The sequence below is a fragment of the Erpetoichthys calabaricus genome, chromosome 2 (assembly GCF_900747795.2).
Source record: "Erpetoichthys calabaricus chromosome 2, fErpCal1.3, whole genome shotgun sequence".
NCBI classification, from domain to species: Eukaryota; Metazoa; Chordata; class Cladistia; order Polypteriformes; family Polypteridae; genus Erpetoichthys; species Erpetoichthys calabaricus.
Genome location: NC_041395.2, coordinates 299,944,352 through 299,959,882, shown reverse-complemented (window position 1 = coordinate 299,959,882; position 15,531 = coordinate 299,944,352). Strand labels below are relative to the sequence as shown.

Sequence of the window (15,531 nt, the reverse complement as noted above, 5' to 3'; positions counted from 1 at the left end):
AGAGGAAAGACGCCTCACGCCTGGACAAACTGGTGAGGAAGGCAGGCTCTATTGTTGGCATGGAGCTGGACAGTTTAACATCTGTGGCAGAGCGAAGGGCGCTCAGCAGGCTCCTATCAATTATGGAGAATCCACTGCATCCACTAAATAATGTCATCTCCAGACAGAAGAGCAGCTTCAGCGACAGACTGCTGTCACTGTCCTGCTCCACAGACAGATTGAGGAGATCGTTCCTCCCCCAAACTATGCGACTCTTTAATTCCACCAGGGGGGGGTAAACGTTAACATTTAACATTATACATAGTTATTGTCTGTTTTTTTCACCTGTATTATTATCATTCTTTAATTTAATATTATTTATTGTATCAGTATGCTGCTGCTGAAGAATGTGAATTTCCCATTGGGATTAATAAAGTACCTATCTATCTATCTATCTATCTATCTATCTATCTATCTATCTATCTATCTATCTATCTATCTATCTATCTATCTATCTATCTATCTATCTATCTAATCTCCTCTTGTTTGTCAAACATATTCTATTATTATGTTCTTAAGTAGTTGATATAGTAGCTGCCCAGAAGTAATTTAATCAAAGGCACCTTAGAAAAAGCAAGACCACATACATTTGGCAAGAAAATAATACAGACTAGTAGTCACAAGAGTTGGGTCTGTGCTTTCTTTGTATGTATTGTTTTCAGAAGAACTGGCAGGAAAGCAGTCATTGACCTCCTGTCCATGATGTGGTAGCACATACTGTGGGTCTGATAGGAGTGAGACCATGTTGTCCTTTTAAAGCAGTTAGCACAGAAACTTCCTGAGAGTATGGAACCTTATAGGCTATTGTAGGCTCTAGCATGCAATGATAACATGAGACTATGAATGGGCAGGTTAGGGTGAGAACTACTTTAGCATAATTTCAGCACTTGTCTGGAACAGATCTGCGTCTGGAAATTGGATTAGCATTTTGAAAGGAGCTTCAGCAGCAGTAAGAAGACAATAGGTCTGTGTGTGCGTGTGTGTGTGTGCATGTGTGTGTTTGTGTGTGTATTAATGGGAGGGGAGGTGAGAAGTGAGAGTGCTTTGGCAGTACTGCAGAGGTGGACAAGCTAGTGAGCCATCACACTTTTGAGGTTAGAAATTGTTTCATTTGGCTTCTTCTCTGTTGGCATTATGAATTCTGTCTTGTTATTCTTTCCTTTGTATGCTTATTTATATAATAAATGTACTTACTTTGAAAATTCTTGGTTTTCTTTAGGTTAAAGAGAAAGATCACAAGAGTCCCTGCTCATATTACTTTATTTATGTGTATAAATATGTATGTGTATAATTATACTTAATACATTTGTTTTTTTTACATATGCCTTTTTTCTTTCTTACAGAAATATTTATCACAGTTGGCTAAAGAGAACTTGAATAGTATGCATGAGAATGATGTAAACACAGAAGAGATTGGTATTGTCCCGCAGTTTGAAGAAATAACCAAACCTTGTTGAGCTGAATGGGAGGATTAAACTGAATTGCATGAACTGCAGGTAAAAGGTGCTACAAGTTACCACTTCCTAACAAAAAGTTTTGTAAAAAAAAGGAAACAATGGTCTGTCTTTATTGAAGTGAGCCGATTAGTTTAATTGATGGCAGAACCATGTTTTGCTTCAGACTCAAGAGTAGATGTACAAATATTGAACAGTAAAGCTCAGCAAAGGACCTCTGTGCATCTGTTGGGAAATTCCAGGAAATATATGCCATGGCTGCATGTAAGTGGTTGTGTAACATGTACTGTACATCAAACAAATTTAATCTCCTGCAACATTTATAGTAACTGAAAATAGTAAGCTAGAAAAAAGATAATTTTTCAAAGATGGACAACAGTAACAAATGGGACTTCAACATTTTTGTCTGTTTACACATACTGTTCATGGTGTGGGCAACACATTGACAATTCCATTTACCAAACTTTCTTACAGTAAAAACACCCACATACAGCCTAACATGTTTGACTGAGAATTCTGTTTGAAATGTCATTGAACATGGGTGTGAGCAGGGCCATCATACGTTTCCTTTTTTTTTTTGTGACCTGAAAACAATAAAATGAGGCCATGAATCTGAATAGTAATTATTAGGTGGTCATAAACAGGAGTAATTTGACCCTTCTGCTGTTGTATTAAATTTTTTCACCCCTTTGATACCATTTCAATTAAACTTACATACAGCAAACTTCCATCTATTTTAATCAGTTGCATCAATTAAGATTTCTTTAATGAAAATCTACATGGTATACAGTATATGATTTTTTTCCATTGCTCATATAGCACACGTGGCTGTGTCTTTTGGCCAAAAATTAATTCCTCCTAGACTATCCAGCCTCCTGTCGCAAAATATATGCCAAATTGATTGTAACATATTAAAACAAAAAGTTCTAAACAAAATGCGTATGATGCTTCTCAGTGACTGCAGGCATCACAAATGTATGCTTTGTTCCAATCTGTTTCATCAATATATCTCAGTATATCTTTGGATTATATTTGAAAAACATTTCCAAAGAACACTGGTGTGTATCATAAGGTGCTCATTATGGGCATGCAGAAAATAAATGATTTGTGTTAAATATTACACCTCAAGTTTTTTTTTTCCATATTGTGTAGTATACTACCATTAAATCTACATTTATATCTGAATAGTAGGCTGATAACGGTATGAAATAACTATCTATATATTAAAATACTGTTCACATCCAAAAAAATGACTGCTTTATCCTCGGTGTTATGTCCCAGGCCTTCAATTGTATTGTCATGAAACACTTTCACCACAGACTGCTCTTTGAATTTATTTCTCCATAATTTATCAAAAAATACCTGGTGTTGAATTTATGAGCAATTGAAATTAACATTGAGCTTTATTTATCTGAAATCCTGTACTTCAATAATCATGCACTCAACAAACTGCAGAACTTTAGTAATTCTGTTCTACAAAAATAATGGAATACTTTCACTGCAAACCATCACACTGATTGTACATTTTTGAAAAATTCTTAATGCGGTTTAATTACATGTTAAGCGAAAAGGTAAAAACATTTCAAAATATGTGGATGTGACAAGTAGTGGGTATCTTGCACTCTAGACACAACTGAGAAGACTATTTTGTGTACAAAACAGCCAACTTTTATTTTGTCTCAATTATATTATATTTTATCAATATTCTATATAGCAAAACCATGTGATTTTGCTCTCCTCCTCCTAGTTTGCCCAGGTGAGCCCTTGTTCTCTCTTCTCTTACAAATGCAAGGTCCACTGACTAAAAGTTTGGCCCAAGGAGTAATTTTTGGATGTCATACATCAGAAGCACATCCTGGTCAGACAGGTGAGGGCAGGGCTTATGGGAACAGAGTAATGGTGAGGCAGTGAAGGCTACTGCTGGGTCAGTATGATCCCCCACCATGCCAGCTGGCAACATAACTCCAGCATTGCTACTGGCAGGAATCCTATGTGTCTGCATGGGAGTTGTAGTTTCAGTGGGCAGTCCTGCTGGAGACCTCCTGAGCCACTGGCCCTGCCCTGTCTTCCTTTGTTAATTGCCTTTTGCTCATCATCATGATAGTAATATTGTCCAAATAATGCTCCAGATGATGTAGCAACACTCTTTATTTCAACACTGCTTTTATACAGACAGATGATTTGTAAGTATTCAAGAAAAATAGCGAAGTAGGGAATTGTTTGTTTCAGCTTTCAAGGGCTTGTTATTTCTGTTGCTGCAGAAAAGTTGTAAGTTATTATCCCATTACTTATTCCCTGAAAAAGGCCTTTTTGTATATCTCTGAAATTACATTATTTTTCAACTTTTAGAAAAATGGAGGTATTCTAAAACATTTTATCGATATATATGCATGATTTACCATAAAATATAAATCAGAATTTGCAATTTTAACAAAGCAAATGATTCCAGAATGTTGGGAGAGGTTCCTAGAACTGTTTACCCAATAACAATATGTTGCAGATGTCACAAATAAAGTGTAAAAGGTTTGAAAAAAGATCTGCAACCCCTGCTGATGGATCAATGAGAGGAAAAAAGATGTGCAATAGACAAGAAGAACTGCGTAATCAGAGCAGAAAACAGAATGCCTTGATTGCCAGCAACAAATAGTTTGTTTTACGCAACACTTGTTGAAATATTTACTTCAAATCTAATTTTATTCCTTCCTGTACTTAAAAATACCCCCTGATAATTTTTCACTGCAGTAGGTCTGTCGTTCATGTCATTATTCCACACATTCATGCGTTCACAAAATGCCTTCATTATCAATTGCGTCTCAAAATATTTACAAAATTCAGTGAGGGTTTCCTTGATTCAGATGCAAAGTTATAATTTAAATGCAAAGAGATTCTTTCTGTTGACTGTTGTATATTTACATATGTGCATCACTGCTTAGTGCTTTCTCCAGATTGTTCCCACACAGCATGAGAAGTATCATAGAATAGACTGGAAAGAAATTAGAACATGAAATATGTCCCTGTTCTTCTAGAAATGTCACTAATTGTCAAAGAATGGGTACACTGTTAGCAAGGTAAAAAGGTCCTGTGGTATACTGTGTTGACAATATATTGGTTATAAACTGTGATTTCTTTGTAAATAATGTATATTTCAACTGTCCACATTATTAAATTAAAAGAAAAAAAAATGCCTTTGGATTAATTATAAATATGATTGATGCACTTAAAATATTTAGAATATACCACACTTTTGAAACTTTTGTATATAAAACTTTTGTATGCTGAGGATATTATGAAATAAAATATGCTAAATGAAAAATCACTGAAACTTGAAAGAGCTCATAAGTTCGAGCATACCTCATATAAGTGCAGAATATGAATTCACAAATGTGTAACTTTCATAATTTTTGTAATTAGGTTCAATAAAGTCAGTTTTAAATTGTAAAGTAGACACCGAATGCCTATATGAACTATTTTATTGGCATGGCTTCTTAAATCTCTCAGATTTTCCAGTTTTATAGTTAATTAAGCAGTGCCTTATGTAGTTTGTATGTTTTTACTAGGACAAGTTATTATATTAACTTTTTATAGAGATCAGCATATAAAAAGAATAATTATGCAGGTTAAAGTACATTCAGGGAATTTTTTAAACAAAATGATATAATTATAATGTAATAATAATAATTACTAAACTGGACCATTCATGTTATTTATTAATAAGAGCAGAATACACTTCTTTTTTCTTGCTTAAGTTTGTATAATTTATTGCTCTAAAATGAAGATGTTTAGCAGATGAATGCTGCTTATTTAATTATGTGATTTCCTTAATGTGAAAGTTTATGCAGATGATTTCACTAAAGATTCAATAAAGACTTTTTTGTTTTTCAAACCCCTCTGTGCAAGCAGCTTCTTGTAGTATTCACTTTGAAAAGAAATGATAAAGGCCTCCCAGTATGTAGCCAGGGGAGTTCTGTGAGTGCAGAGAAGAAAAGAAAAGGACCAGAAGAAGGTGTGAGGACAGGTTCTGCCTACACTGGGGGCTTTTGTCATGTCAGACTTGAGGCTGGAGTACCACTAGGGAGCAGTACTTGGTATTATTTGATTATTTACTACATGGAAACAACTGCTTATTAATAAGAGGAGACAAAGGACAGACAGTCAAAACCAATGTGTTAAATGAAATTAGAAAATTAGTTTGCCACACTCTCAATGAATCAACTAACATAATAGTTTCAAAAATTAAAATTTTATGTCTTAAGTTTAGGAATGAAAACAAATCCATTCGTAAAACAATGCTTGCTGGCTGACATAATAAAATTAACAGCATGTGACAGTTGATGCATTCTTCGGGATATTCAACAGTTTTATATAGAAAGCAACTTCAGTTTAAACCGGGTGGCAATGTTTACCTCGGACGGCGCATCAGTCATTCAGGGCAGATGAAAAAGTCTTCACCAGACCATTCAACACTTAATGGAGCGACACTGTGTGGCACATCGTGAGGACCTGCATACAGATGATGCTTGGAAAGCCATTCCCCTGATGAGTGACATTTTGTTTGAAGGACTTGTCAAAGCTACAGAGGCAGATGTGATTGTGTTTGAACCACTAGACAAGATTCAAGATGCTGATTAAGGAAAACCTAGAAACTGAAACTGTAAAGATATTTACTAAACAACAGGATCGCTTCAAGGAGTTTTCCCTTTTAGAAATGTATGGCATATTCCAGGCCTCAGGTGTTGATTTTGAAAGAGGAATGAGTCTAATAAACAAAATAAAAGCAAAGTCTCGAAATCATTTAGATAATGAGCATTTGCAAAACTTGTTCAGGATTACTGTAATTCTCTTTTTTAAATTCTGAACTGACTGTTAATGTTTATACAGTTAACAATTAATGTCAAAAGAGAAACTATATGAATATTCAGTGAAATTTTTAGTTTAAATACATTAAAAAAACTATATATCTGTTAAGTTTTCAATATTTAACATTAAATATGCAATACAGTAAATAATCACATATGTGAATGTTTTTGTGCTAAATTATATACAGAAATGCATTCCTAATACTGATGCTCAGAATTTGTTGGTTTTATAACTTGTTGCTCAAATAAAAATAAAAATTGCACACGCCAGGCAACTCCTTAGTGGGAACATTGCCTGATCCTGGTAGAGACAATTCTAGAAGGATTGTCCAAGGGCTTCCAGAGCATAATTGTAACTCTTAGAAATATTTAAGGGGATCTGTGGTATGTATGTGGGATCTCATCTTCACCTTCCAACCAGGACAACAGAACTTTGAAGAGATCTACAGAACTGATGAACATAAACCTGGTAAAGTCCATAGTAAATAACTTTCACTTTCTCTGTTTGTTGTTCTGACCTGGTGATAGAGGTTTATTTTTCAATAAATAATTCAAACATGGTGGAAAGCTCACAGCGTGGAAAGACAGGGAGAGACAACTTGCACAGGGCATTATCTCCCCCGGAGCGCTAGATCGTAGTCCCACAGGGCATCATGGGACTTTTAGTTTGTCAGCTAAGCCCTGTTGGGTTCAGTGGGTGCCCCCAGGGGGTGCTGCGGGGACTGTGAATCCCAATTTCCTGGGGCTCCAGACTTACCAGGAAGTGCTTCTGGGCCTAGCCTTGTGAACACTGGATGTACTTCTGGTTATAAATTAAAAAGCAGCTGCCTGCCATAGCTTAGAGAGCCAGAGTTGGGAGGAAGAGGGCAAAGCTTACTGGGAGTAGTGGAGGGGGCAGAAACAGAGAAAGAGAAAGAAACAAAACGTATTGCTGTGTGCTGCTTTCGACTCTTACTGTGGTGTGGGAAATGATTGGGAAAGAGTTTCTCACGAGTTAAACTGTTTTGTTCATTTTATACTTGTGTCCGAGCCTTTGTGTCAGGTGTTTGGGGAGATGGAATGCTCTCTGGTAGCCACAATGGTTACTGCAATAAACCAAGTAATAACACTTATTCATAGCATAAGGATAACTGAAGATGGATATATGAAAGTATGTTCAAACGATAAATACGCACACAACCTAAATACATGATAGCTTAGGTTGATCTTTTTTCTCTCTTATAGAAAAAGACACATAAATTATAAACTCTGCTTCCTTAATTCTTACTTAAAGGCACATCATTCTTTCCAGACTTTTATTTAACTTTAAAATATTCTCTAAGAATCCTGATCTTTCAGCCGGTCAGGGTGTACTTATGGATTGGTTCTTGCTGACTGTAGGACTGTAGGTGATGCTTTATCCTGCTTCCTTTAATTGTTCGCCTTCTCTGGCACATGTGGAAGGATGCTCAGTGCCCTTTTTCTTTATGTTTTAAAGAAGATCTTCTCCTTCTCTTGCACTTTGATGTTATGAGCAGTGCTGAAGTCTTCTCCAAGGTGTGGCAGACGAGCAGGGACCTTGCCCCACCGGAACGCCTGGATCAGGGAAGGACCGGGAGAAGTGCGATATCTCCTCTGGGCGCAAGAGGGCAGCCCCCATGGATTCCATCAGGGACCACGGATACGGAGCTAGGACGCTCAACCCTGTAGGGGTCCGTGGCCACCACCAGGGGGCGCCTGGATAGTTCCTGAGCCCTGGAGGACAGCAGTTCCACCACATCAGGAAGTGCTGCTGGAAAACCATCACAGAACACCTGGAGCACATCTGGGGTGTGATAAAAGGGGCCGCCTCACTCCATTAGGGGAGCCGGAGTCGGGAGGGAGAAGACGGAGCTTGTGAGGGAGGAGTGGAGGCGGCTGACGAGGAGTGCAAAGGACTGAGCTTTGTGGATTGTGCACGGTATTGTGTGTAGCTGAGAAATGACAATTAAAGAGTGCGTGTTTTGGACATCGTGAGCCTCAGTGTCTGTCTGTGTCCGGGCTATCTTTCACAAAGGCTTCATAAACAGTGGTTCTCACTTGCTAGCATAAATTTTACATCTGTTGACTCTGGAACAGACTGGGAGAAAACAAGTGAAACACAAGGCGATGTGAAGTTAGTCAGACAGAAGGGAAAACTGAATGGAGGAGAGAAGCGAGCAACAAAGTAAACCTTTACTATATACACAGTTCAGTGATTGCAGACTGAGCCTCTCTACGTGAGTTTGGAAGCTAAATTGTTTAGAATCGCAGTGACAGTGTGCCACTTGAACAGGGCGACACTGGAATGAGAGCATGAATTGAGGAGCTAAGACACAGACGGAGCACAATTCAAGCAGAAGCTGTAAGCAGGAAGAGAAAATGTAAATAAACAAAAAACAAAATCGAGACATGTAGCCAGAATCGTAGTCAAAAAAATAGAGTAGTAAGTCGTAAGCCAAAAAAGGAACCAGCAGGGGCAAATAAAAAAATGCAAGATGCAATTTGTAGTCAGAAAGCAGAAAAATTGTTGCAACCAATATGTCAGAAACTAACAATATGAAAGACACTAAATGTTATTCATTCAGGAATCCAAATCTTGGATGATGAGGAAGTGGAAGACACTGACATTAATGTTGTTGCTCTCAGTCAGCAAGCCTAACAGTGACATAGCAACTGTTAACAAAACCATCCCAGAATGGTGGCACCCGAGAAACAAATATTATCACAGGAGAACATGAATCCTAGTTTACACCTGGGAACAACAACTAAACGCTGCCAACAGCAGACTCCCTGATCTTCGAAACACCAGGCACCTCATTTGTAAAGCTTGTGTGCTAACAAAAAGAATCTCCAAATATCCTAACGCAATTTTATAAAAGAAAATGACACAAAAGCTTCATACGGCAACTCTGACCCATGCAAAACCAACATTTCGGAGTAACTGGGAAATGAGGACACCCTTGATCGAGTAGGGAAATACAGCCAATCCAGCCAAATGACAACTCACTCATACAATAACTGAGATCACTGAGCCATTATTATTATGATATGCATTGATATGACAAACATATTAAACCTCAGAAATGATGAATATAATGTACAGACTGTATTTTAGTTCCCTTTTATAAGGGCCAACGTATTTGCACTGAAAAACTTTTTTCATTTTTCCTCAGTTTTGTCACTTCTCTGGGAACTGGCCAACAGGTCAGGGATATCTTAGCTGGGTTACACTCCATCATGTCTGCCGTGTTGGAAGTAATTAACTGACCAGTTTTTGTATGGTGTGAGTGCACATACATAAAACATAACATGTTATTGCCAACAGAAAAGGGCAATTTTTAGCCATGCCTGTTTCTCCTAACGTAAACGGAGCACTTTACTGCACTCATATGTCAATAAGGGCACCTAGCAAGAATGAAGCTGCTTTTGTTAACCATAAGCCGTGACTTTTCTTTAGCACACAAGTCATCCAAGATGAGACTTCATGTCTCCAGGCCTGGGTCATCTGTCATTCATTTATTTTGACATAAAGTAACTTTGACAGATGTGAAGTTGCTGCATATGGTGACTGACTTGTTGTTGAGGTAACTGGCTGAACCCTCAGTGTCTGAGATGGTCTGTGCTATTCATTGTAACAGCCATCATGTCATCAAGTGTGGCCGGTGACAGTGGCTACCCGCTCAGATGTTGGTTTCTTAACCTTTTCCTGGACGCCCGGAGCACAGAGGACTATAATATGAGCACTATAATCCTGCGCATGACCTTACGCTCTCAGTTGTGGACTGCAGCCTGATACTCTCGATGGTGGAGGTGCTGCATATGTATGAGGTTGATTAGCATACTCCATATATGGGTGTTTCTGGGCGGCCTGTATGCATATTTACAAGGTGACTGAGATTTAAAAAGGGGAAATTGCGAAGAGATGTGCTTACATCAGGCTCTATAAATTTGATTTTGATTTTTTGGTATACACATTTTGATGTTTCTGCCCATGTGCAGAATTTTTATGCTCAAATCCACAAACTTTTATAAATGAGGCCCCAGGTACGATACATAAATAATTTTTAAAGGCCATGGACCAATTGCAAAAAATAAATACAAATCATAAGACTGATTATCCACCAAAGGATATCTCCATTTGTGGCCTCCTCCATATTTATACCATAATTGCCATTACATCATCAACGCTATAATGGAGAGCACCATTTATTCATTTTTAGTGCATCTCCTGCCCATGATGAAATTCATTTTGAATTTGTTTTTTCTTTAAGGGGCTCTCAGAAACAAGAAATTCAATGATGCATCTTATTTTTCAATCAGAAGATTCTCTGAAAAGATTGTAATTATTTTCTGACGTTTTTTTGTCCACGATATTTGCCATGGCAAGCTTCCCCATGATGCACCAGGAGTGCTCAACGGGTCAAGTCATCAGTGCAGCCTTATAACGGTCACCGTTTGCATTCCCAGATCACCTGAGGTTGGCAATTTTACAATTCTTGTTTTTGTGACTCCTCACAATAGTAACTGCCGCCGATTAGCTTTGTAGACTTTCTTCCTGACTCCTGGTATCAACCCCTGCCTGTTTTTTGACCATGTCAGTTGATTACTGATGAGATGTGGTGAGCGTAGTCATGGAATGGCTCAAGAAGACATCATGTATAAAGAGAAGCATTAAGAATATATTTATTCTTATTGCAGCATGGCACGGAAACAAAAACAATGCCAGAAACATTAATAATAAACGAGTAAAGAAACGCCACATACTAGAGACAACGCCACCATAAAATAATTACAAATGTAGCCAAAGTCATAACACGAGTGCCATGTGCTAGGAATATTTTGCTTCCTTCTTTGATCCTCTGAAGAAGATATGGTGATAACATTTTCCTTCACTTTTCTTGTTAAATGGATGAGAAAAGATGATCTTCTCACGCCACTTGAATTGTCACACCGTCTTGGACCCGCTGCTTCGGCATGGCAACTGTTGCTCTCGTCTTCTAAGAGTCGTTCTTACTCAGTAAATGACCCTGTCAGTAAACACAATGAGCTGCTCTTCATGCTAAAGGCAGACACAAACAAGTGAGCCCTTGAGTTCTCCTACCAAAGTGCCACCTTCACCTCGTATTTGCATGTGAGTGTTTCACTGCACACCCACTGGCCGCTTAATTGAGTCCACCTACTTGTTAATTCCAATTCTACAACAGCCAATCGTGTGGCTGCAACTCCGTATTTACAGCAGGCAGTTATGGTCAAGAGGTGAAGCTGTTGTTCAACAAAACTTTAAACCAGGCAAGATGTGTGATCTAAGTGACCGTTCCATGATTGCTGGTGCCAGATGTGGTAGTTCACTTATCTCAAAAACAGCCGCCCTTCCATGTTTCCAAAGAGGATGGTGTAATGAGCTGAAAAAACATCCAGTGAGCAGAAACTTTGTGAGGTAAGAAGAGAAGGGCTAGACTCATCCAAGGTAAGAGAATAACAACAGCAATGGGCAGAAAGTCGAAGACCACGCTGGGTCCAAATCCTGTCACCAATCACAAATGCCCATCAGAGGGTCACCTTCCAAGTTCATCAAAGGTAAGAAGTACGATCCCGGGACACCAGGGGGAACAATCACTAACCACCTTGTCTCCTTTTCCACCCACAGCTCTGACAAGATGCCCAATGAGGACAACTGACGTGATCTCTTCTGGTCCAGGAGCTGTAAAAACAGGGCACTCCTGGGAGGTGCTGTCTCAACCCGAATGCCAGAGCTCCAAACCAAAAGCTTGACCACTGCATACAACATCCTCGCCTTAGCCAACGGCGGTTTACGCTTTGTTGGTCTACGCCCTCAGGCGCTTGTTACTTTTGTCACTTTTTTGTGTAAACAGCTAGGAGAACATTTTGTCTGAATTCCTGTCCTTACTGCGGGACACCTAAGAAAAGGAAGGTGAGGCCACAGTGTCATGTGATCATCTAAATTGGGTGACTGAAGATTGGAAAAATGTTTCTTGGGTGGACAAACCTCGATTCCTGCTGTCGGGTCAGAATTTGGGCAAACAACATGAATCCACGGAGCCATCCTGCCTTGTGTCATTGGTGTAGGATGATGGCGGTAGCATAATAGTGTGAGAAACGTGATGCACATGTTAGGCCTCTGAATACCCAATGAGTGTCATCTGAATGGCCCAGTGTGCTTCCCTATTGTTGCTGACCATGTGCATCCCTTTAGCGCCGTAATCTGCTGTTTTTGAGAATTGAACGACAGAAACATTTTGACAAAAACAGGCTATTCAGTCCAAAATGTTTCCAATCCTATCCACTTCTCCAAAATAACATCAACTCAAGACCTGAAGGTCCCAGAAGTCCGTCTCTCCACCACCTGTCTTGGTAACATGTTCTGTATGTCTGCATTTTTTTTGGGCAGGCAAAAAACTTTCCAGCATTTACACAAAACCTAGCGTTAAGTTTCCACCCGTGTCCCCGTGTTCTTGCTGAACTCATTTTAAAGTCACAGTCTCGATCCACTGGACTAATACTTGACTAAAACACTTCAATCATGTTTCCTCTTAATCTCTGCTTGTTTTGTCATCAACCGATGAAATACACAAGTCCACCACAGCAATGCTGGGGAGCCCAACTAAATAGTTCAACATAATAAACACGACATGATGGTGTAAACTCAGACAGGAGCAGGCTGTATTGCCCATTTAACATGAAGGAGAGTTCAACTCTGTCTCGATTTTATAGTTGTTGGACTGGAATGGGTGGGGTCAGTTACCCTCATTGGGTGGTTTCTCAGAGCTGTGGGTGGAAAAAACAGTCAATATCGTCAGAGACCACGCCCCCTTGTGTCCTGGAGTGGTGGTGCTTACCTCTGAAGAGCATGTGTGACAGCTTATACTGAAAACTATTTCAATCTCCCCAATCGCTCATACACCTCAGTCCTGGAATGAGCCTTCTCTGGACTTTCTCTAGTGCTGCTATGTCTTTTTGTAATATGATGACCAAAACTTCATATAGACATACTCTATATACAGGGTAAGTCAAAATTATGTTAACACTAATGGAAGTGCTATGTATATACTTGTATGCAATTTTTGTGGACATTTATGTGTCACATATGGTACATGTGTTGAACATAATGACATTCCTGTAAGTCATCTTGCACATATGAAGTATATTTTGTGAATAAATTGTTTCCGCCATTCAAATGTTAACATAATTTTGACTCACCCTGTATATTGTGGCAGACGGCCGGGGTCCATGCCTGGCCGGGACGCCCCTTCACTCTATATTCAGGGAAGCAGCCCTGGACGGTGCAATACCTCCCCCAGGACGCTAGATGGCCGCCCCCCTGGGTTGGAGCAGTGCCTCGGTTTGCCGCAGGACTCCATGGGAATTGAATTTGGGTGCAGCCCTGTTTGGGTTTTACAGGCGCCACCAGGGGGTGCTGTAGCTGGAACTCCTGAGCCCGTATGGGCAGTGTATTCGCCACACCCGGAAGTGCAGCCAGAACTCGGCAATCAAGCACCTGGAGCACTTCCAGGTGAACTAGAAAAGAGGCCAGCAGCCACCACTCCAGGAGCCAGAGTCGGGAGGAGGAGGACGAGGTTGCCTGAGAGGAGTGGTGGAGGAAGAAAAAAGAGTACTTTGCAGTGTGTTTAATTTGGTGTTTGTGCACTTGAGACTGTGTTGTGCCTGTGGGAATCACGGGGAAGACGTGCCCCACAGGTGAAGAAAATAAAAGTATCTTGGTTTTTATACGTGCCTCCGTGTCAGGCGCCTATATAGCACCTTGTTACAATATATATACATATATACTGTATATACAGTATCTCACAAAAGTGAGTACACCCCTCACATTTTTGTATATATTTTATTATATCTTTTCATGGGACAACACTGAAGATATGACACTTTGATACAATGTAAAGTAGTCCGTGTACAGCTTGTATAACAGTGTAAAACTGCTGTCCCCTCAAAATAACTCAACACACCGGCATTAATGTCTAAACCGCTGGCAACAAAAGTGAGTACACCCCTAAGTGAAAAATGTCCAAATTGTTCCCAAAGTGTCAATATTTTGTGTGGCCACCATTATTTTCCAGCACTGTCTTAACTCTCTTGGGCATGGAGTTCACAGGTTGCCACTGGAATCCTCTTCCACTCCTCCATGACGACATCACGGAGCTGGTGGATGTTAGAGACCTTGCGCTCCTCCACCTTCCGACTGAGGATGCACCACAGATGCTCAATAGGGTTTAGGTCTGGAGACATGATTGGCCAGTCCGGCACCTTTATCTTCAGTTTCTTTAGCAAGGCAGTGGTCATCTTGGAGGTGTGTTTGGGGTCATTACCATGTTGGAATACTGCCCTGCGTCCCAGGGAGGGGATCATGCATGTTGGCATTCATGGTTCCCTCAATGAACTGTAGCTGTAGAACTCATGCAGCCCCAAACCATGACACTCCCACCACCATGCTTGACTGTAGGCAAGACACACTTGTCTTTGTACTCCTCACCTGGTTGCCGCCACACACGCTTGACACCATCTGAACCAAATAAGTTTATCTTGGTCTCATCAGACCACAGGACATGGTTCCAGTAATCCATGTCCTTAGTCTGCTTGTCTTCAGCAAACTGTTTGTGGGCTTTCTTGTGCATATCTTTAGAAGAGGCTTCCTTCTGGGATGAGAGCCATGAGGACCAATTTGATGTAGTGTGTGGCGTATGGTCTGAGCACTGACAGGCTGACCCCCCACCCCTTCAAACTCTGCAGCAATACTGCCAGCATTCATACGTCTATTTTCAAAAGACAACCTCTGGATATGACGCTGAGCAGGAGCACTTAACTTCTTTGGTCGACCATGGCGAGACCTGTTCTGAGGGGAACCTGTCCTGTTAAACCGCTGTATGTTCTTGGCCACTGTGCTGCAGCTCAGTTTCAGGGTGTTGGCAATCTTCTTATAGCCGAGCCCATCTTTATGTAGAGCAACAATTCTTTTTCTGAGTTCCTCAGAGAGTTCTTTGCCATGAGGTGCCATGTTGAACTTCCAGTGACCAGTATGAGAGAGTGTGAGAGTGATAACACCAAATCTAACACACCTGCTCCCCATTCACACCTGAGACCTTTTGACACTAACGAGTCACATGACACCGGGGAGGGAAAATGGCTAATTGGGCACAATTTGGACATTT

General features: G+C 40.1%; 1 protein-coding gene across 4 annotated transcripts in view; it reads left to right on the top strand.

The window, feature by feature from the left end:
* rbm20 (RNA binding motif protein 20) overlaps positions 1-12,119 on the top strand; it is a 198,781-nt gene extending 186,662 nt beyond the window's left edge. The window contains exons 14-15 of one of the 4 annotated variants that reach the window (XR_007934025.1): positions 1,383-1,769; positions 1,833-2,347. Coding sequence is in view for 2 of the 4 variants with exons in the window: in XM_051922162.1 (XP_051778122.1) it covers positions 1,383-1,496 (114 nt within the window). In the remaining 2 variants the exon portion in view is untranslated. Of the gene's footprint in view, positions 1-1,382; positions 1,770-1,832; positions 2,348-7,826; positions 7,966-11,996 lie in introns of those variants that run through there. The other 3 variants (XR_007934026.1, XM_051922162.1, XM_051922163.1) reach the window with 3 other exon arrangements.
* The last annotated feature ends 3,412 nt before the right edge of the window (positions 12,120-15,531 follow it).